This window comes from Mastigoproctus giganteus, chromosome 13, assembly GCF_048544385.1.
Source record: "Mastigoproctus giganteus isolate SK-2022 chromosome 13, ASM4854438v1, whole genome shotgun sequence".
Lineage (NCBI taxonomy): Eukaryota > Metazoa > Arthropoda > Arachnida > Uropygi > Thelyphonidae > Mastigoproctus > Mastigoproctus giganteus.
In genome coordinates this window covers 18,479,065-18,504,505 of record NC_143587.1, presented here as the reverse complement: position 1 = coordinate 18,504,505, position 25,441 = coordinate 18,479,065, and the positions used below count along the sequence as shown (strand labels likewise).

At 37.1% G+C, this 25,441-nt stretch overlaps 1 protein-coding gene across 9 annotated transcripts in view; it reads right to left on the bottom strand.

Moving 5' to 3' along the window:
• Positions 1-12,264: 12,264 nt before the first annotated feature.
• Positions 12,265-25,441, bottom strand: part of LOC150075824 (uncharacterized) — a 376,562-nt gene continuing 363,385 nt past the window's right edge. For 8 of the 9 annotated variants that reach the window (XM_090387480.1, XM_090387477.1, XM_090387482.1 and 5 more), the window contains 2 exons: positions 16,352-16,517; positions 12,265-13,630 (listed from right to left, as the gene is read on the bottom strand). In XM_090387480.1, coding sequence (XP_090243606.1) covers positions 13,155-13,630; positions 16,352-16,517 — 642 coding nt within the window. In that variant the 3' untranslated portion in view covers positions 12,265-13,154. The remainder of the gene's footprint in view (positions 13,631-16,351; positions 16,518-25,441) is intronic. The other variant, XM_090387479.1, reaches the window with a different exon arrangement.

Genomic DNA, 25,441 nt, shown 5'->3' with positions numbered 1-25,441 from the left:
ACCAGCCAACATCCATTTACTCTCCAACTTCAAACTCACAGAACCAACTTTTCATCTTCCTCGTTTATTCATTCAACTGCTGTCTTCTGGAACAACCTTCCTTCATACGTATTTCCTGAAAATTACAGTCTACAGAAGTTGAAGTCCAATGTCAACAAATATCTTCTTTCGTCTTCTCAACCTCCAACCCAAGCACGGTACTAAGTACTATAGGTTCTAATACCCCTCGTGTTTGGGGTTTACATAAAAAAATAAAAATAATAATAAAAAAAAAATATCGAAATGTTTCACACTTCTTACTCTCTATTCATTGTAGTTGGATCTGCATGGTAGCAAAGTGGTTATAATTGCTCTCCCCCATGCTGAATGAAAAAGGCCTTGGTTTGAATCCTATCAATGACACAATTCTCAGACGTCGATAACAAGGTTTTCCTTGTGGAAACTTGGATTTTTTTGTCCAGAAACACAAGCAAATCAATCAGAGAATACACTCAATTTATGGTTGTAATATACACATAGGCAGATGAGATATTGTCAGGTGGCCATTGAGTGGATGATAACTCAGGCCCAGTGTGGAAAACGCCACTGTGCTAGCTGTGAAGGCTTGACAGAAAGTCCTCTTTGGTACGACTTTTGTCTATCAGTGCTTTTTTTTTTCTTTTGGCAATTCCTTTTTTACTGATTTTTAAACAAATGGATATGGGCAGATACACTGGTGGGCAAAACTTAAGGAGCAGTCAGGTTTTCCCCTGTAGCTTCTCACAGGAGTGGTCTGGATACGGTAAAAGCATACCAAAGGAACCTCATGAGGTACAGAAATGATGAAGGAAACAACACCGGCATAATGGAAACAAAACGGTACAGAGGCACTTTATTCAAAATTGGCAACATAGTACTGGCTGCCATGATACAGATGCATCACTGCCAAAGATGGAAATGGCCACCCCTAATGTCGATGCAAGCTTTGCACCATCTGTCTGTCCATACTTAGGACAATCTTTCGGATAAGTTCTTAATGGACGATGTTCTTGCAATAAAATCGTCCATTCCTCTATCAGCGCCATCTTCAGCTGGTGAACATTTTTTGGTGGGTGTGGACGTGCCGCTAGGCGTCTTCCCAGAGCGTCCCATGTGTTCGATGGGATTTAGATTGGGAGGAACGGGCAGGCCAATCGATACGAACAATGTCCTCACTTTCCAAAAGCATAAAACAGCTGCAGTGCGACGAGGTGTGGCGTCATCATCCATAAACACTAACTCGGAGCCAATGGCACCTCGGAACAGATGCACAAGGGAAAGGATTACCTCAGTACAGTAGCGTGCACAAGTTACAGTACCGCCTTCCAGTATCTGGAGTTGTGTACGTCCATCCAAGATAACGCCTCCCCAGACTAGAACAACTTGACCACCATATCAATCCATTTCAGTGATGTTTGCGGGATGACACCGTGTGCCAGCCTCTCGCCAGATTAGCTGACGTTCAGAATCGCTGCTAAGACTGAATTTACTCTCATCAGTAAAGAGTACCTTACCCCACTGCGCTGCTGTCCAGTCCTTTTGTTCGATGCACCACTGTAAACGGTGTCTCCGATAAGCAGGTGTTAAAGGGACACAGCGTACTGGCCGTCGGCAAACAGTCCACCTTTGTGGAGTCGCCTGGCCACAGTAAACTGCGATATCCTGTGTCCTGTGCAGCTGGTTTGCAATGGATCCTGCTGTCTGGAATCGGTCCCTCTTGTCCTGTAGGAGTATATAGCGGTCATCATTGGGCGTTGTTTTTCGTGGACGACCACCGTTTGTCCTTCGAACAGCTGTACCTGTCGTTCTGAAGGCTGACCACCCACGTGAGACGATGTTATGGGTGATACTGAACTCTGCAGCCACACTCCTCGCACTTCGACCTTCCCAATTATTCGACCCCGGGTAAAGTCATCCAGATGTTGTCTACTGGCCATTTCGTTGTCTGCAGCACTGTATGAAACCATTCGAACGTCTGTAAGTCGTGCTCACTATCGGTAATTTGCACATAACTGCTGCTTTTATCTGTTTATGTGAGCCCTCTCATCACGATTCAAATTTTGCATGTGCACCAGCTTTCTACTGAACGGCCACAGTTATGCAAATCGCCACAAGCTCTTTCGATTGATTTTATGGTTGTAACCTTTAGAAATAGTGTTGGTCCTTAAGTTTTGCACACTAGTGTATTTAACCTCCAAAAGTTGTTAGGGAACAATCCAAAATAAGGGATATTTTCAAAAACGTTTAACATTAATTCACTTTTGATTTTTTTAAAAAAGGACATATATTCCTTACTCAAAAAGATGTAATATTTTTTAAGCTCCTTGGGAATTTGTATTTTCAGTTTTTTTTTTGTGCTGCAGTGAAACGTGTTGAAACTTGTGATCAACATATAAAAAAATTACTTGTACTTAAACATGCTGCACTAATTCTCACTAATGAGGTTTCAGTTGCCTCAATGGAAAAAAAAAGTTTATAAAATTTTTCAATAAATTTTCCATTGCTATATTATGAATGAACATAAGGTTATGAAAAATCTGTGCAAAGTAACACTGTGTTTTTTTAATATCCCTTACATTGATTTTGAACCTGCAACAATTCTGGAAAGTGTGTCAACATGGAACAGCATCACTTTGGCATGCTCTTGATGCCTCAATGCCATAATGAATCCAGGCTGTTATGAAGACTAAAGGGTATATGGGGTCCTATTGCAAATAGGACCCCGTATTATGCACCCCTTTTATATACAATATATGCCCGCCCCTGGCCTCTTGGTCATGGCGGACATATATTGTATCTTTACTGTACAATAAAGATTTCTAATAATGTGGCCATTCCATGTATTTTCGAGTTATTGAATGTAAAGAATGACAGTTGTCTGTTGGTACAATCTTATAAGTGGAAAACCTCCTTTCAAAGTCAACAACATATTTAAAACAGTTTTCAAATATTCTGTTGACTTGGAAACATTTTATACACAAAAGCATATTTGAAGCAAATCATGTGAGTTGCTGTTATCTTCCCCAATGCCTTGGATACAGAAAGTTTTTCTTATGAGTGGATTGAAATCCTGGGTTTTTACTTAGCACTTTATTTAACTTGACATATATGAACAAACCATAACTACCAACAAACCTGAAGACAAGGGTGCCTTCCGTTTCAATGAAATTAGCCTATCCATTATTTTTAACTCTTTGTTCCTTTTTCTCGCGTGTTATACTTTTTTTTATTTATGACAATTTTAAGCTCTTTTTGATGTGTAAACATCTTTGACGGCCCCTACTAAATTTCGGACGGTAGTAAAATCAATTTATCACGATTTTGCGACGCAGAAATGACGTCAATACACTTGCTTTCTTGCATCACATGCCACTACTACTACTACTACTATTTCCGTTTCATAACAAATAAAAACGGAGTTGGGAGAGGAGATCGCGCAAAGGACCATGGGAGGTGATCTTGGATGTGCTCAGTGCTGGCATAAACCAGCTGGTTGCGGAAAAACGTTTATGATTTGGGGCACCACTTAGGTGGTTTTGGGCTAACCACTGCCACCTGTGGCAGAAACCTTTTGGTAACCAGAGAAATGGATATCTTGAGGGCAGTGATCTTGGATGTGCTCAGAGCTGGCATAAACCAGATCTGAGCATATCCAAGATCATTACATTACATGCGCTTCAGCTCTACCAGTTGAATCGCATGTAATGTAGGCATTACAGTACCCATCTGTATTACTCTAGTGGTTGTATATTTCCATCAAGAGGTGAATCATAAACTTTTTTTCTGCAACCAGCTGGGCCAGTCAAGAATATTTGAATCGGTTCGCGATTGGGAGATAACAGACTCTAAATTCCATGTATGAGTAGAATCTTTTGCTTGTCATTGGCCATTTTCATTAAGTTTCAGGGTCCTTGTTGGTCAAGTTTTCGCGTTTCTTTGCAATTGCGCCGAGTCGGTTGAGCGTGGCGAGATTTAGACCCTCATTCATCTCGCTGTTTGGATGATTGTGAAAGTTTCGAAAGGGGTCTTCTTCTTCTCGCAGTCCCATTTACAAGGCTATGTAGGTCACTACCGTATGCTTCGTCAGGGTCAACGTCGTCGTTGTCTTGACACATCATCCTACATATTTCAATCATTTTCGAATGCCCAAGTCCGCTTCATGCAATTTACAATCTTTTTTTTTTTTTTTTTTTTTTTTTTTTTTATGAAAACCCCAAACACGAAAGGTTCAAAACCTATAGTACTTAGTACCGTGCATGGGTTGAAGGAGAAGTATGGGGGGGGGGGGGGGGGGATGCCGGAAACTTTGTTTTCGTTTTCTGCAAACCCGTGTTTAGTTTCCTAAACATGGGTTTCACCACTTCAAGCCTCCAATAAGCAAAGTGGTGGTATTGCACCGGTTGATGAGGTCATCCACCACCTATAATCTAGTATGAGCTCTTCATTGTCGTCGTAGATCTTGACATATTTCAACTCTGACAGTATCTCTGTTTCCTCATTGCGAAATGGAATGTGCAGCGTTACCATCTCGCGCTTGTACTCGTTCAGGTCCTGAGCTAAGTTATAGTTTCGATAGCGTATTATGAGTGGATACTGTCGTATTACAAATACGTATATTGTTGCAATCATACTATTCAACAAATGGGTAATTAGGCTATTGACCTCTCTTCTAAACTTTCGGTAAAAATTCGGTAGAGTAAGCAGCGGGCGTGTGTATCCGATTTTTCATTAACATTGATTCGGTAGAGTAAGTAGCAGGCGTGAGCATAAATTACATTGTTCATGATTTCGGTTCTAGCTGTTCGAAATTTAGTAGGTGTCGTCAAAGATGTTTACACATAAAACATCTTTCGTGCGCACAGGGTATACACGTGATTATTATTATTTTTTTTTATATGGGCTTGACTGTTTTTGATAAAATGCCAAACTTTTAATTTATCTATGCTAAAACCCTCTGTATTTGGTTAAGCAAATAGCCTTGTCCATTTGAAATTGATGCATTTTCCTTATCAGTTGTTTGCCACTCCTTTTACAATCTCCAAATTCTCAAAATAATAAACACATTTATCCAAGTTTCCCATCCTGTTATCATTTGTTGTGGATGTAATAGATCTCTTTTGAAATATTCAATACAAGTTGATGCTTTAAAAACACTTATTTGCCACAAGTACGTCAATATTTGGAAGATTTGCTCATATTCCTTTGGCAACTCAGTAGAATGGATGAGCAAAAAACAGCAGCATACCATTCTCTAATACAATGATTTTATTGCAGAAGTTTCTTCAAACATATTTGGAGGAGCATCACTCAAAAAACACAAGATGTCATTGTGCTGAACTACCTATGGACCAGGGGAGGCTTGTTGGTAGGCACTGTGGAACTGCAGCACCACCAGATTTTTAAATCTAAATACACAGTCAACGAAGTTATATGAAATTTTATGAACAATGCAATGCAATGAATATTTTTATTAACAGATCTCGCATATAGTATACTCATCCTCTATTTCCAATAATCAAAATAAATAAATAAATAAAAAATTGTTTTATTTAATACAAGTATTAAACAGAGCCCAGGCCAATGAAAAAACAACTACTGTGTATCTCCAATAATCATTTCAATAATAAACGAATAAAAACACAAAATCGTTTTCAACTTTGAAGTTTAACCATAGGCGGAACTCTGCGCTACAGTTCCACATTTTGCTCCCGGTAGTTGAGTCAATGCTTGGCCAGTGGATTGCCAATACGCATTTTTTAGAGGTAACAAAACAAGTCAAAGGTACTGTGGAGTGAGCAGTGCCGATTTGAACAGTGCACCAAACTTGAATGAAAATGTTATTAATCTCTTTTCAACAAATAAAAACCGAAGAATATGGATTTTTTTAAAATAAAATTTCGAGTTTACCCAAGTCTGTTAACGGTAAATGTCCAGTTAATGTTTTGTAGTATTTTTAAACTTGCCTGGGGGCTCACATCTGCTATGGGCTTGGCACAACCAGGGTCCTGAGCTGGCTATCATCATTCTCTTTTTTGGTGATTCTCCCTACTTTTCTCTCTCTCTCTCTCAGGGTATTCAACTTTTTTCTGGCTTATGCTGGCTAATATGGCTAGTAATAATAATAATGTCTTATAACCAAGGCAATTTAATGTAACTTTATTAGCCATACGGTGCAAGTAAGCTTGAGGCTTATGCTGCACCAGCCAAAAAAATATTCCAAAGTTACCCTGTGAGAGAGAAGTAGAAAGGAATCACCAAGAATGATAATATCCGGCTCAGGAGCCTGGGTGTGCCAAGCACGTACTCACCAGATGTGAGAATTTACAGAAACAAACTTGGCAACTTGCAGATTTCTGAGTAATTGACTTTCTCCAAAATTTCCAAGGAGAAAAAAAAATAAATAAAATATGTAGCCAACATTCTTGGATTCAACAATAACTTGATTTATACTGGCCAAGAACTAGCTCACTCCATTAGTTGTTTCATCAAATAAGAAAAACCTCACCCCAACAATGCTTCATATTCTTTCCAATTTATTTATGGTATAGCTAATTAATTTTACATAACATGGATTCCCTGGGTATGGATTTGCAGATGTATTTTCCAGAAAGCTTCAAAATGTTGGGTGATTAAACGTATCCGAGGAATATCAGCGCATACAAAAAATTCAGCTCCACATACGAGTTGTCCGCAGAAGTTGAATTATGCATGAACAAAACTAGGGATGGGATTTACTTTCATTTGTGTGCTGAATTGCTCAAATGTGTTATCACAGCCAGTATACTAAGTAACAATGATGCATTTTTCTGTTACTACCACCTTTGTTTCCAAGTTTATGGAGTGACCAAAAAAACATTTTGGGGACTGTGTATCTTGAAACTGCAGTGTTGTAGTGAGTAGCAACTTTTAGTGCATATTGAATAGGTGTTAATGTATTTTGCTGCATTTTAAAATGAGAGATTTTACCGAGCAGTTTATTTGCACCTTTTTTTTTTTTTTTTTTTTTAATTAGGAAAAAGTGAAACAAATCCATGAAATGTTAAAAACAAATTCTTGAGGACTACATAATCACTTGAAGACTGTTCATTACTTCACAAAGTTTTACGTGACTGCTATCCATCAAAGATGAACTTTGCTCTAGCAACCCCTCAACTTCAAAAACCAAGGATTCAATCACTTGTTAGAGATTTCATCAGGACCATTTAGCATATTTATATATCTGAGAAGTTGATAGTGAAATTGGTTATTTCTTACGGTACATATCACTCGATTTTAACACAAGATTTCAGAATGACATGTTACAAGCCAAGTTCAGTCCTTGGATTCTCAATGATGACAAGAGCAGAAGCTCTTCCATGCCTGGATCTTTGCTAATGTTGTTGCTGTTGACCCATACTTTGTTTCTTTCATCATTACTTGTGATAGATCGTGGGTGTATGAGCACCGGTTATGAAAGTAATGCCTCCTAATATTTTGTTTTCAAATGTGGCACTGTAGATAATTTTGCTTATCACTGGGTGGTGCTGTGATCGGTCTCATGAGTGCAGCACACAATTCAAAATGGTGGATGTTATAGATATACATATCAAAATCCATACGTGTCTCAAAAATGTTTATTGGTAACAAATACTATAGATGTGAGTACAGTTAGATATTGGGTAAAGACACTTTTAGAGTGGGGAAACTGACACTGTTGACAAGCCCCAAAGCGGCCGGCCAGTAATGTCAGTGACAACCAGACAACAAGAGCTGGATTGCCACACTGATCAGAGGACCATAGAGTGGTATAAGTAAACCTGCTGTAATAAACCATCATAAAGGAACTAGGCTAACATTGTGGCAGGTGAGTCCTGAAAATGCTGACACATAAGCACAAAGAAGCCCGGAAAGTCATCTGTACAAAACTTCTCCAGTGCTACGAGAGTGAAGGAGAGGTTTTTCTTTCACGCATAGTCACAGGTTACAAAACCTGGTCCACCATTATGGACCCTGAAAACAAAGAGACAGTTGATGGGGGTGGCACTATCAAAATTCACTTGCACAAGAATTCCTCTTGAAGAGTTCTATCACTTGGTCCCCAACTGTCATACTCACCAGATTTAGCGTTCTGTGATTTTTTTTAACCAAGCCTAAAGCCCCCTTGAAAGTGGAGCACTTTATTATTATTATTAGTGAGGTTTTTTTTTGTGGATTTCTATTGTTTCTCCATTTGCCGCTTTGTCATCTTGTGGTGAGGTAAGTGGCTGTGGCTGGCCATTTGTGTAGTGATGCAATATGTGAAGGTGTGATGTTTTGTCGTGTTGAGTGGCCAGCATCAGGTGATTTAGCAACCAGGGGGTGACAAACACGAGTTTGATTGGCCCCTGTCTCTGATCTGTAGCTGTGCAGAGGCATGCCAGATTCATCTATTGGCTCCTGCTTGGGCATACCCAGAACCAATAATCTGGGGAAGCCTGTGAAAATGGAGCACTGGGAATAACAGGTAATTGTTCAGAACACGACACAGGATCTATTAGCAATTCCAAAAGAAACCTATCAGAAATCCTTCCTGAAGTTGTTGAAGCACTAGAATCATTGTATACAGTGCCAAGGAGACCCACTTGAATAGTCAGTAAGCTTTTGTCATTTCCAAAATAGGGATAGGGGCAGAGCACTCAAAAAAATGTTATTCTAAGAGAAATGCTAAAAAAAAGTTAGAAATCCCAATAAAATTGCTAACACGGGTTTAAACATCTTAAAGTTCTAATAAATAAATAAACAAATATTATAATAAATACAGCACTGTAATATATACATACTGTACTAATTGATATTTCTGTTCACTGACTTTTTTTTTTGGATTATAATTAAAACAGTAAAAAAGATAAGCAATCTATAATGATGAACACGGCACGCACAAATTGCACAAGTGAGATACGCAGTAACAATTTCGCACATTAAAAATAGGAATGAAGAGAAGATTCTGAAAATTTATTTATATTTTTTATATGATTGAAGATTTTATGGAACGGGAAACACATTTCACCATAACGTAAAAACCCACAGAATCCCAGCTATCAGTATTATCGCAAATGCAATAAGATTGAGTTTACATGGGGTAGTAAACTCAATAAGATTATTGAGTTTACAATCTAATTATTTTTATTATTTTTTTTTTTTTGATTTGGTAGTTATTGGCACATCGGCTTCTGTGGCCATATTGCACCTCCCAAGGTTTTTGCAGTACTTTGATCCAAGCCCGAGGCGGGAATCGAACCCGCGACCTTTGGGTTGCCGGGCAGGTACTTTACCCACTCGGCTAGCCCGGTCGGCCAATCTAATTATAAATGGGTAGTAAACTCAATAAGATTGAGTTTACTACCCATTTATAATTAGATTGCACTAACAGAAAAGTCCAATAAACTGGTAACTGCAATTTTTTTTTATTGTTTTATGATCAATAATCATTAGTTACCCCTATTTCTTTCATAGAACTGATTCACTTCCAAATTCTCGTTGTTACCACACGACTCGAAATTAAACCATTCTAAATTTTGAGTCATGTGGTAACAGCGAGAGATTGGAAGTGAAGCAGTCCTATGACAGAAATAGAGGTAACTCTTATGATTATTAATTGTGATTTAAACATAGGACATATTGAGCCTGGTTGCTCTTGGTTTACAGGAAATTGTTTTATGGTAGTGACCTCCAGAAATGTATTACACTGCTCACGCCTCACGAAATTTGTTCAAACTGAAAAATGTGAGCTCCTGAAAATATGAGTCAGCCTACAACATATTGTGAATACAGAGAATGAAAACAGTGTGTCTCAGACTAATACAACTACGGTAAATGGAAAATAAAGCTCTCACACATTTGACATTTTAAAAATAAGCTTCGTAAACTTGTATGTATTGCCGTGCAGGTCACCACGTTCGGCTTGGTGCCGGGTTTTTGCGTTTACCCATGTTACTCACAGACAAAATTGCGCATGAGCCAACACAAAATCATGTTATAGTCGTATTGTTCCCTAATATATCAGTTGCATTGGAGCAAATTCGCGTGGCAAAAATACACACATTATACCAGAACTGACTGTATATATATTTTTTGGCAAAGCCAACACAAGAACCATGGCAAACTACAGGAAACTTACCAGACAAACTGGTTTGCTGCTACTGCAGTTTCTCCCTGCATTCTCGTTAAACAGATGGTGTGTTATTGGTAGTGGTAGTAGAAGTCGAGAACAGTACATTGATTGACACATAGGTGTGACACATAATGTACTGATTGGTGCATGATAGATGACATCATAGCTTTAGGTGAGTGATTGATGTTATGATATTAGCATTAGCATTAGCAAGAGCACATGATGCAAGAAAGCAAGCTTATATAGCATCAGCCAAAAAAAAAAAAAAAAAAACCCCTTATTTCATCCATCCCCTCGCTCCAAATGTTTGTCAAGTTCTGCCTTGAATCTATTTAAGCTATCAACTTCTACAACGATAGATGGAAGTTCCAGCAATCAACCACCTGCTGGCTAAAGGCAAACTTCTGCACATCTATCCTAGAACCGCCTTTCCTCAATTTCAATTTATGCCCTCTCAGGCGATTATTCTGAGCAAGAGGAAGAATCCCATCGGCATTGAGCATGCTCAAACCATTCAAGGCTTTATACATCTCAGATCACCTCGCAGGTGCCTAGTCTCCAGACACTGTAATTTGCAAAACTTAAGCCTTTCTTCATAAGAGCAACCCTTTGTTCTGTTCACTATATGTATGTATATAAAGAATCTTTCTTTCTTTTCCTATCATTTCCTAACCTAACCTTTTAAGTTAGGTAAGGAAACCATTCCTATTATTTCCTAACAATATTTAAGTCAGGTTATGAAATATAATGAAAAATAAAGAAACCTTTTCCTTTCTTCCTAACCTAAACTTTGAGGCAAGGTTATGAAAGCTAACCTGAAAATGTATAAATAAATCAGTAATGTTTTTTTTTTAATAGCAAAAACACATGAACTCCAATAATCTGCTTTTAATAATGAGAAAAACTAATCATTACATCATCTGTGACTCCTATGTGTCAATCAGTATATAGTTCTCGACTTCTACTGATAACATGCACCGTCTGTTTACCAAGAATGCAGGGAGAAACTGCAGTAGTGGCAAACCAGTTTTCCCAGTAAGTTTCCCGTAGCCGAGTGGTCAGGAGCGGGAGTGCAGCGGCACATGCTCTTTGAGTAGACCGGGGTTCAAGCCCCTGACTGCTAAATATGGTCTATCTGCCAACCCGCACTGGACCAGCGTGGCAGATTATGGTCCATTTCCCTCAGCATGAATTGTTGAGGAGGCTTCCATCCTGCAGTGGGTTAATAATGGCTGCAATTTACTTTTTTACCTTAGCCATATATATATATTTTTTTTCGTGATAACTTTTTACCTCACTTAAACATATAAAATATCCTAATCTTCCATTACTTACCACTTAAAATGGTTGAAGCATAACACAAATTGGTAGAAGCAGTAGCATTACTTGTGCCTGTCAATACATGTTTCCTTTTCATCTTTAAAAACCACAACCAAAAATTCATTTACATACAGATTGTATACATTTAACAAGGCTTGGTCTGTAGTTAATTTAATAAGAAGGAAATGATTTGGTAAAATAATTTTACCTAATTGTATTACTATTCAAAATAATTTTTTTTATATGTATCCAAAAATCATTGGTAATCATTTTGCTATTGATAGCAGAACAGAGCTTATGGTAACTAAATAGCAGGAAAGACTACATAGTTAATTTGTATATTTCATTTTTAAAAATGGGATAATCAAGCTCTGCTTACTGCACTAGCATGTTCTTCACACTGAAAATAACCAACATCTTAAATTTTAGTAATTTTTACTGTAAAAGATAACTGAAAAGTAATGCAATATTTCAATATTTTTTTAATTTCTTATTCACTAGTGTATTGAGAGAGAGAGAGAGAGAGAGAGAGAGAGAGAGAGAGAGAGAGAGAGAGAGAGAGAGAGAGAGAGAGAGATTTAATGAAAGTAGTGAGTAAGAACCACATTATGATAAATATATCTTTAACTGAGGGTCATGTGTATCTTTTTTTCCTTGTAGTCAACAGTGACAAGATTGTAATAGTTTATATTTAATAAAAATTAGATTAACATTTTATTTAAAATATTACATACTTAAAGGTGTATAAAGAATGACAAATTCTCAATACAGATGTTAAAGAGAATTCCGCAGCTTATTACTGGAATGTGAAAGAAAATAGTCACAAACTTATTTTCTGGAGATGGACGTGTATTTACAACCACATTCAAAATACACCATATCCGATACAAAAAAGTCCATCACAGATTTGTACATTAGATTATTTTTCAACTCTAGGGCCATTTGTGGTCATGTACAAGAAAAGTAGGCCACTCACCTTCAACAAAACAATAAAAAAATTAGATTTACATAAATAACACAAATAAATATTCTTCATTAATCATCATGGCAAGCAAGCCTCCTATGCCACATCAAGGAGGCACTTTCAGCAATTGAAATAACATCCAACTTTCAATTATAGCTGCTGAAACTGAGATGTTTTAGTATAGATAAAAGATTCAGTCATGGAATACACTGCTATTGGCACAAAAGTTATGGCTGCCCAGGCTTATGCAGGCCTACATAACAGGAGCAAATGAAGTGTGCACACACATATGCACATACACACATAATTAAGGCAGAACAGCTCCAAAAGAATATGCCCTTTTTATCAGTATATATTTACAATAAGCTTTGTGGTTTTTGCACATAGCATAGGAATTAACTGTCACAAAAATAGAGCTTCTTTTAACTGTTCTGAAGTAATACCACATCACATCAGATAGGGTGGAGCTGCAATCCATATACAATCAATATTAGATCCCTCTTATTGCATTGTATAACTGCAGGTGAATGCCAAGTATTTTGGACTGTGACTGTAATTGTTAAAGATCATTCCAAAATAGTGTATACACACTAGCAATGAGGTATACATATCACCAAAGGTAATATGAATGTTACCAGAACAGCACAATGGACTGCACACTCACATTTTTTTCTGATTTCAAAACTAAATGGAAGCAAATCAAACCTGAAGCACTGTACAATCTCAACTGATCTGATTCAGACTCTGAGTTGAAGAAGAGTAACTTTCTGCACACGAATCACTAAGTGAAATATGGTCCACTGGTTCACCATCTTGGGAATTAAGAGTCATCGAAGAGAGACGACCTTCTGGTAATTGCCTGTGAGATGCAAGCTTTGTTTCATCAAGTGAGAAGCGATTAGTTCTGGTCTGGTCAGCAGCTGGTTCATTTGTATGCAAATTAAAGATCTGTAGAGTACTTTCATTGTCCCTACTGCCATTGATAGTGTTGTTATTATCTACAATATAGGACATATTTTCTCTTCCAAGTATCTCACATGACCCAGCATCACTAGGTGAGGTAGAAAGTTCATCTAAAAAGTCAAAGCAAGCAACAGCTTCCATTTCTTTTTCACCAAAACGATAAAAGAAATCATGGCGGTCAATAATAGATGCTCGTATTCGTGGAATGAAACCAATGACAGCATCTCGATCAGAAGCTAAAAAAGAAAAAAAAAAAAGTTAGATTTATAATTTTACACTTATAACAATTTCAGTTCAATGAAAGATGAGAACTACCTTCTGCTAGGTGATAAATACATAAAAGGATAGGATAGTCCTCAATTTATTAAATTATTTTAGAGGTAAAATAGCCTTTGTTTTAATAAATACTTGAAGTTTTAACTTCATACTGCACGACAAGTCAGAACTGCTTTGGAGCAGCAGCGTAGCACACGCTTCTTGATTAGACCGGGGTTCAAGCCTGTGACCACCAAATATGGAGGATGCGGAAAGGTCAGGGAATGACCACCGCATATCCCCAGAGCAATATGGCCTTAGTTGTTAAAGCTCCTAAAAAAACCAAATAACAGAACTGCTTTATTATTCACAAGTTAGAGATTAATCAAGGCTATCCAATATCTGACAAGAGATCAGCAAATATTAAAACAGGCTGTTATAGCAGTGTCTCAAAGAGACACTGCTATAACAGCCAAAATCACTTTGGTGATTTTCAAGGTCTATGGAATATGAAGACCATAATTACTCATTGCAGTTAAAAGTCTGATGACTACTCAATATACATATGGAAAAGATAATGTTCGATTTACTGATTTATTTTATAGACTTTATATACATACATATAGTGAACAGAACAAAGGGTTGCTCTTACGAAGAAAGGCTTAAGTTTTGCAAATTACAGTGTCTGGAGACTAGGCACCTGCGAGGTGATCTGATTGAGGTGTATAAAGCCTTGAATGGTTTGAGCATGCTCAATGCTGATGGGATTCTTCCTCTTGCTCAGAATAATTGCCTGAGAGGGCATAAATTCAAATTGAGGAAAGGCAGTTGTAGGATAGATGATGTGTGGAAATTTGCCTGTAGCCAGCAGGTGGTTGATTGCTAGAACAAACTTCCATCTGTTGTTGTAGAAGTTGATAGCTTAAATAGATTCAAGGCAGAACTAGACAAACATCTGGAGTGAGTGGATGGGTGAAATGAGAATGGGTTTTTTTTTTTTTTTGGCTGATGCTATATAAGCTTGCTTTCTTGCATCATGTGCCTTTACTAATGCTAATGAAGTTTCTTTGAAGTCCTTTTTAGAAAGTCCTTGACTGCATTTGTCTGGGAGGTAAAATTTAGTGTTATCTATGTTTTATCTCCAAACAAAGATGAGAGATAAAATATAGGTGGGAGTGATGGGAGATGAAACATAGTGTTATAGATAACACTATGTTTCATCTCCCATCATGCCTGTTTTTATAAATCATACTTACCACAACTTCTGCATCACTAGAAAATCGTCTCCAGAAAATCAAGCACATGATTACTAAATACATTGCCATATTACTAGTATGGTATTCATTTATAATGAATTATGCTTTTATAGTCAAAAAAATAATTTCCCCATAACTTTTCCTTTAAATCTATCAATCCGAATTGTTTTCTTCCTTGGGAGACAAGAAATTTTCATTCAGAGAAATTATCTTTGGGTCATAAAGATAACATTATATTCCATCTTTTGCCACTACTCTTTTTAAAAATCCAATTTATAAAAACAATAGTTCTTATAAAGTATTCACTACTACTGCTGCTGTTTTTATAAATTGCATATTTCTTCCAGTTCTTTTGAAAGCTTAATTCTTGTTTCCATCTGATGTACTGTTGAAAATTTTGGAACAAAGAAACTTCACAAACTTTTCAGGTTTAAGATATCAGACACGATGACTGAAATAATGTTGAAATAGCCTCTCAAGTTGGAATATCGCATGATAATCCAACTTGATAGGCTATGTCATCAATTCTTATTTGATGATTGGCCTGAATAATCTTATAATATGGGAGAGAAATTTGTCATTTGTTGAAATGCAAGGTCCTATTACCTTGCATCACAGTCAACAATATCACATAAATTTTTGAATTATTTGTACCATTAAAATAGTCTACCTCTTAAAGATTTTTTTCTTTTTCAAATTGTTTGCTTCAATAGTCTAGTCTGTGAGGCTGATTTCATCAACAAAAAGAAAAATTTTATAGATACTTTGTTCAAAAAGCAATATTCCAGAAAAGGATCAGTGGCATAGCTACTATGTATTCAGGCAAGGCAATTGCCTCCAGGCCTGGGCCCTTTAGGTGCCCCAGCGTCTTTGGCTGTCTCCTGTTTTTGCAATTTTTCATTAATTAATTAGGGGGCCCCAAACACGTTCTTTGCCTCCGGGCCCGAAAAAGGGTAGCTACACTACTGAAAAGGATGATGCAAAATTCCTTACCGTCAACAACAACAGGCAAAAAAAAAAAAGGGGGGGGGGATATCTTTACACAAATGCAACAAAAATGCCAACTGCTATAAAATATATTTTAGGTTACAAAATGTAAGTTTTTCTTATTTAATATTCAGATATTGTTAACAAATTCAGTAATGAAACTTTTTTGATCTTACCTTGTAAATACAATTATCACTGCTATCATAAACAGGAAAATTCCATAAACCAGCAGTGATCTGGTCTCAAAGTTGCTGGACCTCTGAGTATCAACTGTACTTCATGGGTTTCATTTTCAGAGTAATTTTAGTAACAATTTTAGTAACCGCTTTTCACTAAAATGCTTACCATATTTTCTAATAATCTGCATTTCTAATAAAATCTTACAATTGAACATGCAGTTCAATTGTAATAAGATAAAACTAGTGGTTTTTAATGAATACTGTTTCACAAAATAATCACCTATGAGAAGATGGTTACCTCTTTTTCGGTGGCGACGAAAACGATGCAAGGCATGAAGCCTTTGATGGTACTTGTGTTCTAATACTTCATCTTCTCCTTCATCTTCACTACTACTGCTGTTACTGCTGCTGCTTGCCATCATTGAATCCAAGAGATTAGCACGGGCCTTAAAAGAAAGACAAAAAATTCACAAAAATTTACAAACCTTTCAGCATACCAGTTAAATAATATGCTTTTTTTATAGCAATCTTATTTACTCAATTCAGCATTTTCATCCACGATACTTATTTTTTTAGTACAGGATGGCAGCAGAATTGGCTTTCAGGCAGAGAGTAATTGATTGTTGGACTAAACTTCCACCCAAATTGTGGCAGTGGGTAGTTTGAATGAATTTAAAGGATTGGACATTTAGTGAATCAGTCGGGTGAATAAAACAGGTATATTTTTATGGCTGATGCTGTATAAGCTTGCTTTCTTATATTATTTTTCGACTACTACATTACATCCTATACTACACCCTAATTATTTAAAAAAAAAAAAAAAAAAAACTGAGCTAAAAAAGAAAGTTGGATGGAAATTAGTGCTTTATTTACAAAAATATAAACTAGCACCTCTCTAAATGTCTAAATTTAGACATACAGAGAAGTATTAATATTAGTGAAATACTGAAAGGAAGCAAGCTCATAATACAGCATCATCCAAAAAAAATAAATTAATTAAAAAAACCCCTCTTATTCACTTCATTTGACTTTCTTTTGACACTTAAAATTTATTCAAACTTCCCACTTCTGGCTAGGTTGGAAATTTATTCCATCAATGGAAAACTTTCATTCTGGCTGAAAGAAATTTTTGACATCTATTTTGCAACCATCCTTTTTCAATGTACATTTACATCCCTTTGAGTGCATAACATGAACAGACCTTTCTTTTCCTTAAATCCTTATGCTGAATTTGATGAATCATCTGCTTATTCACATCCAACTCATGTGCCATCATGCCGAAGGCCAAACAATGATCTCTTGCAGCTCTGTCCTCATTTTGAGAGGTTGACAGATGCTCACTACTTGGGTCATTGCGAACATCCTCATATCCATCTTTGAACCGCTTATACCATTCAGACACACTGGTAAATTAACGTTTCATCCAACATAAATGGTTTTTAACATTGCACACATTTCTGTTGCAAGTTTTCCTGGTTTAAAGTAAAATTTGTTATTCATTCACTGCAAAATCATGATACAGAATGTTAACACTACTGGACAATCTCTACGACCATCTGTTGGAGGAAGTTTGAACTGTAACTTACCACTTCCATTTATTTTCAAACATCGAATATAACTGCAACAGCATCGGTCCAGGAACTTCATTACCATACCTTGTGTTATCCTTGCATTTCAGAAGCAATAATCCCAGAATAACATACCATTTTAGTAGTGCCAAACTGAAAGTAGTGGAGAATGAAAAAGAGCTAGGAATAATTGTAGTCTGACAGTTTTCTGAAAATGAAGAATGGAAGCAGGCTATTACAGCAGAAGATTTTGTCAATGATATATATATATTTTTTTTTTTTGATTTGGTAGTTGTTGGCGCATCGGCTTCTATGGCCATATTGCACCTCCCAAGGTTTTTGCAGTACTTTTGATCCAAGCCCGAGGCGGGAATCGAACCCGCGACCTTGGGTTGCCGGGCAGGTACTTTACCCACTCGGCTAGCCCGGTCGGCTCAATGATATATGGGAACTCTGCCAGCAGAGACATAAGAGGTGATTATCCTGGCATATTAGGCTATAATTAGGTGGCACCTTGATACTGTATACAGACTTGGAAGTTTTATTTTAATTTAGGTGCGTGACCAGTGCCAAAGAAACCAGTGCTAAAGAAATCAAGTATTGTTGTTGTTGTTATTTAGTTTTTAGGAGCATTAGCAACTAAGGCCATGTTGCTCCGGGGATATGCGGTGATCATTCCCTGACCTTTCTGCATCCTCCATATTTGGTGGTCACGGCTCGAACCCCGGTCTAATCGAGAAGCGTGCGCTACGCATTGCTGCTCCTGCCCACGGAGGCATCAGAAATCAAGTGTTTTGTATCTACAATTGTATATATTCTTTGGCAAGTTTGCCATTTGCTGGATAAAATCTGAATTTCAGTGAGGAAGGAAAAAAAAAAAAAAAAAAAAAAAACATTGTTAGAGACCAACTCAGCCACACTGAAAAAAAAAAAAAAAAAAAACTCATAAAAATTCCTCATTTCACTAATGGGATTCAAACTCAGGCCTATCGAAGTTGGTGTGGAAGGAAGGTGATTATAACCACTGTCCTATCCATAATGGCCTCATTTAAAGAAGAATGTAAATCTGTTAGGATGCAAAGAAGAGTATATGGAATGTGCCAGCTCATTTTATCAGAATATATGACCATACAGAAAGTCACTAAGACATTTGTGTCCAGACTTCTCAGTCATGAACAAAAACAAAAACTTATTTGTCTATATGCCTAGATTTCATTTTTGTTCCCAAAAATGAAACTGAATCTGGACAGATAATTATCAATGTTTTAGAGATCCAGACAACTAGCTTCCAACTTTTGACTTTCAAAAAGCTGGAGATCAGGCATTTGTAAGCAGGATGAAAACAGGAGATTTTTTGTGCAAAGCAAGAGTACTTCTCATAAAACCAGGAGGAAAAAACAGAAGATTTTTTGGAAAAAGTAGGAGGTTTTTCTGAAGTCCACACTGTTCTAGAAATTAAATTTCACTGGCAAAATACACATTTTATACTAAAATACAGCCTTATGTTTACCAGTACAGTATCCTTGCTTTTAAATATTAGCTTACCTAATATTTTTCTATCTGGATTTCTCTGTTGATATTCTATTAGACATCAACTGATTTTAATTGCATCAAGAACAATACTGTTGCAGACTGTGCACTCTTCAGAAATGCTGAATCAAAGTTTGGTCCATCACAATGGCCCAGCAGTCTAGACTTGGCTGTTAGGAGCATTTCCAAAGCTTCACCAGAAAAAGAGAATCTGAACTCAGCTTTCTGTTTTTCAAACCTGGCTGAATATTCTCTCACACCCAGCACTGCTATAAGGAATTTTAAAAATGCCAAATATGACTTGGGCTAATTTGTTATATTTCAAGCTTCCTTGTGCAATTTTCAGTTTCCCAACAAAGAACAAGTGTACACCAATTCTTTCTCCTTTCATAAGTGTCTGGTAGGATCTCACACTGAAAGACAATCACTTATTTCTCAATTTATTGCTTTATCACTAATGACACCAAGCATCTCTGGACTGTGGCAGCACAAATGCCTCTAATTAAGTCAGAATCATCCTTCTGGTTTAGTCTGCTATGGTAATTAATTTCCAAAATGAAAGTGGAAGATTTGAAAACTTGGTAAAATAAATTTGCACACAACAATCTTCAACATATCTAAGAGTAGTCTCACAGCACATTGGATGTGGGGTATGCTGGATTTAAAAGCTGTTTGGAGAAAGCATTGGCATAACATTTAAAAGAAATAAGCAAATTGGTTTATTCCAGCAAGAAAGAGAAATATGAACAGACTTTCTGCACAAGTGAGGATAAAGTTATCATCTTGCTTAGCTTGTTTAGGATTGCTTTTACTAGAACGTTGCAATTCAGAAATTCTTTTTCTTGATTTCATCACTGTCTTCTTTCGAAACTTTTGGATAAGAACATGAGTCAGAGCCACTAGTGATCATTTGTACTTTTCAATTTGGTAACTCTAAAAAGTGCTCATCACTTCTTACCTCTTCTTTAAACATTGTCAAGAGTTTCCACTGCTCTACCAGTCTAGTTACACATTTGACCGAAAACAGCCAAGGTGTACACACATGCGCTTGAAAACCTTTTTAACTTCAGTGGCATGCATCAGTTTAAATCCATCTTTCCTTTTAGCACTTCTTTCTAGATAGCTGTAAATTTTCACTAAATATTCATCCACTCTCACAGGGAAGTTGTAGCTTTCTTTTCAGCATGCATATTAATAAGATGAAAAGTCTATTACCACAAAGTGCTCAATCTCCTCTTAATACTATTCTACTCAAGTTTTTAGGTCTACCATAACAGGCACATTATCAACACAATAGTTTTTGTAGGAGTTCCATATGCTTTTAGTTTGTTCAGAAGATGTCCAATGTTGTATCCTGTAGAGTCACCTTCAAATGCTGGCACTAAGAGAAAGCTGCTTTTGATTTAACTTTTTTTTTTTTATTATGGAGATCACTACAATGGGATATAGCCTGGAATCTCTTTGATTACTGACATCTGTAGCATTTGAAAATGGCCCATTTTCAAATGGCCATTTGAAAATTTGCAAGTCTGGTGAAATTAATGCACATAATAGAGAACAATGCTATTATGGCACACTTGAAGGCCAATAATTCATTAATATTAATAATTCATATAAGCAGAAATTTGCCAAATTTAAAAAAAAAAATTATAACATAATTTTATTATTTTTTTGTGAAAAGAAGATGGAAAAACTTTTGGAAAATTCACTGTCGTCAACTATATTACAAAATGGTGAGACAGAAAAGTGTCAAATTTAATAGGAATGATAGCTTCTCCATCAGATATCTGGAGAGTTTAGCAGCTGTGATGGTAGTCCTGAATGCAATTTCAACAAAAGAGCTCTAGTGGTGCTTCCAATAACAGAATTGTTTGACTCGGTGTAGTAGTTCTGAAGGGGGCAATACGAACCTATGACTAATGTGAGCCTACCCTTTGTTACTGAACCAGCCTATGAATATTTGGCTTGTCCCACATACTTTGAAGATGTCTAGGTTCACTAAAGGATAGGAAAAAAATTTTTTTTTTCCCAGAACTTGTTTACTTCACTGTCAGATGGTATATGAACATTTATAGCTCATCAATTGATCTGTAATTCAAATTAGATTAAAATTACACAAGCTGTGTAGTTTTTTTCACTGTAAAATTTTAAACAAAATCAATCCAAAAAATAATTTTTATACTTCTATCAACCTGTGCATGTGTATGCATGCACACACAAACATGCTCACACATGCATACATAATGCATGCAATGCATATAAATTATCGGATGACACAGAAGCCTAAGGTAGAGCTTGAAGAACAGAGTGGATGCCCTCAAAAGAATTAAATCGGGGGCCCATCAAGCTCTCAGCTGCCCACATCAATGCCAGAGCTTGTATTTGATCATCAGGCAACTCCCAAGGCAGAATTGCACTGGTCCCACAGGAGATAGTTGTTGTCAGTGACTCTGCTGTCAGGGAAATGGAAAATATATTGTGCAAAAACGACAGGTGGATAAGACAAAGTATGTCTGGCAGAGGCAAAGACTGATGACACTGTAGGGCAGATACCATCTTTTAAGGGCACAAAAGGTGATACTGTCATATGTGTTGGCAATAATGACATTAAGAGTGGATCTGCAGAATTAGTTAACAAGCACAAGGCAAAGTTAAAAAAGAAAGTTGTGAGATGGTTAAATTTGAAAGTGTCTGCAATTTTGCCTAGCCATGATAGGAGGGAGGAGGGAGTATATGATGAGAGCCGCATCAATCAATTCAGCCCTGGAGAGATTGTGCAAGGTTCATGGGGTAGAATTTTTCTCAGGTGGTCTGTGCTTGTTAACAAGGAAGACTGCTTCTAAAGGAATGGGATACACTTAAATAGAAAGGATACAAGAATATTTGTCGATGCTATTGAGGCAGTGTTAGGTGGATCTGAAAACTGATAGCTTGGGGGGAATACACAGATTAATAGATTAACAATAGCCGCAGGTAGAGGTGAAAGCAATTCTTGGACAGCTTCTATTGGGAATGAGCAGCAGCATCAAAAGCAAGGTGCAGGTGATTTCAAGGTTTGCTGAGAGTCATCATGAAACAAGTAAATACAAGAGCTGTGTTAGGGTAACTAAAAGTAATAACAGGTGCATGTACACCAATGCTAGGAGATTTCAGAGTTAGTGTTGGGATTTCAGAGATGTGATGGTGTCACTCAGGTATAAGGGATGCAGAATTTGTATATGGACAGTACAACATATACAGAAAGGACTAGGGATGCAGAATTTGTATATGGACAGTACAACGTATACAGAAAGGACTGACAGGATAGGAGGGGGGACTGGATGCACACCAGTGACATGCAGTGACATGGGTGTCCAGTGCAATGCTGAGTCAGTTTGCTGTGACATAAATACTGAGAAAGCAAAAAGACAGTAAGAGTGTGTCATATACCTAATGTTAGTTTTAAATTTTGTTCCAAGGAAAATAATACAGTCACTGGAAAAAGAAGTTCTGCAGGATCATCTAAACAAGGACACAATTATACTTCAGACACAGCATAGGTTTGTTAAGTGCAATGAACAACTGTACAGTGAAACAGAGTGGGCCAGTAAATCAAAATGTCTTATAATAGGGTATTTTAAATTTCCAGATACTGACTGGAACATGTGGGTTGGTCACCCACAGATTAACAATACTTTTGTGGATTTACTGGAATCAGTTTTCTACAGCGGCATGTCAGAGAGGCAATAAGGTGAAGTATATACTCTTGATCATATTATCACCAGTGATTATTCATGCATTAAGAATCTTCAGATAAAAGAACCACTGGGTGGCAGTGGTCACAGTGTATTGATTTTGGATTTACTTAGAAGTGTAACTACCATCATGGGTAAAGGAAGGGCTTTTTTGCTTATGTAAGGGTGACTATAGTGCTCTCAGACAGTTTTTAAATTTTATCCAGTGGGACCAACTGATGATGTTACCATCAGCAGATTTCAAATGAGAAACATTCAAGAAATTAATCACAGAAGCTATTAGGCTTTTCATACCAACCAAAAAATACTCTTCAAAGTAGAGGCCTAAATGGATGTCAGATGAACTGATGAGACTTGTGGTGGAGAAGAAACATGCATGGGATGCATATAAATTATCAGGCGACACAAAAGCCTATGGTAGATATAAACTAATCTATAATAAAGTCACAAAGGAGGTGTAAGCGAAGGCAGATTACAAGAGCAAAGACTTCTTTACTTATGTATAAAAAAGAAGGAAGAGGATGAATCAAATTGGTTCAGTCAACGTCGATGGTTTATCTGCTGATAATCATGCTCAGATTGCTAACAAACTGAATGAGTATTCTGTATCTATATTCACATGAGGAAATCTTTATGGAAGAGGATGCTGGAAGTTTATCAAACTCTAACTGGGAACTAAATGATTTTGTAATAACTGAGAAGAAAGTGGGAGAGAAATTGTTGAAGTTAAACATAAGAAAAGCACCTGGGGTGAATGGAATCTATATGATTATATTAAGGAAGGCAGGGAACGAAGAAAGCAAACCCTTAGCCTGAGAGCATCCTTATATTCAGGGGAGATCTCCATGGCCTGGAAATGTTCAAATGTATCCCGAAATTCATAAAAGGGGGAGCAAAGGTTGATACAAGTAATTATAGACCTGTTAGTTTTAAATTCTGTTCCAGGGAAAATAATGTAGTCACTGGAAAAAGAAGTTGTGCAGGATCATCTAAACAAGGACACAATTATACTTCAGACATAGCATAGGTTTGTTAAAAGGAAATCTTGTTTGACCAATCTGATTGGATACTACAATGTGATCAGAAAGGAACTGGATGCAAAAAACAAATTTGATATCATATACTTGAATTTCAGGAAAGCTTTTGATACTGTTGTTGTTGTTGTTGCTGTTGTACAAATTGGAGCAGTGCAGCATTAAGGGCAAGCTGCTGCTATCAGTAAAGGGATGGTTGAGTGGGAGAAGACAGAGAGTGGTAATAAATGGACATTGCTCTATGTGGACTGATGTTATTAGTGGAGTTCCCCGGTGTTTGATGTTGGCCCATTGTTGTTTTCTATAATTATCAGTGATATTGATGAAGGCATATCAGGCTTAATGTCCAAGTTTGCAGATGACACAAAAGTTGGCAGGTTGGTTAATGACAGTAATTACAGTATGCTGCTGCAACAGGATTTAGGAAAGTCAGGCAGACGGGCTGAGAAATGGAAACTGAAGTTTAACATTTATAAATGTAAAGTACTGCATATTAGCATTAGTAGAGGCATATGATGCAAGAAAGCAAGCTTATGCAGCATCAGCCAAAAAAATAAAAAAAAAATAAAAAAAAACACTTCCATTTTACTCCTCCGTTCGTTTGAAATACCTGTCCAGCTAAGCCTTAAATTTATTTAGACTATCAACTTCCACAACAAGGGATGGAAGTCTGTTCCACCAACCAACTACCCGCTGGTTAAAGGCAAATTTCCGCACATCTATCCTACATCTGTCTTTCCTCAATCTGAATTTATGCCCTCTCAGCTGAGCAAGAGGAAGAATCCCATCGGCATTGAGCATGCTCAAACCATTCAAGGCTTTATACATCTCTATCAGATCACCTTGCCGGTGCCTAGTCTCCAGACACTGTAATTTGCAAAACTTAAGCCTTTCTTCCATTCACTAATCTTGTTTCCCTTCTCTGTACTCGTTCCAACAGCTCTACATTCTTCTTGAAATGAGGCCTCCAGACCTGTATACAGTACTCAAGGTGTGGCCTGACCATTACCTTACACAAGGGAATAATCACCTCCTTATCCCTGCAAAAAAATTCCTGTATATCATTGACAAGACACCGTGTGCTACTCTTGCAGCATATGGGTAGCAGTAACTCCAAATTAATATACCAACTGTGTGCTACTACACTCAGGTTGGTAAAAAATTAAAAACATCTCGGGATAATTGTGCAGTCAGATATGAAGTTCCCTGAGCAATGCAAACAGGCAGCCAGGACAGCTCATGGAGTAAGGGTGTCAATGATATACAGGAATTTTGCTAGCATTTAATTAGGTGATTATCTCATTGTATAAGGTAATGGTCAGGCCACATCTTGAGTATTGCATACAGGTCTGGAGGCCTCGTTTTAGGAAGGATGTCAATCTGTTGGAACAGGCAAAGAGAGGGACAATGAAATTAAAGTGACCAAAAGGGTGGTCTTACCAAGTGTAGCTCATCTGTAAATTTCAGATTATAGACTATAATCTGCAGGTGATATGATTGACGT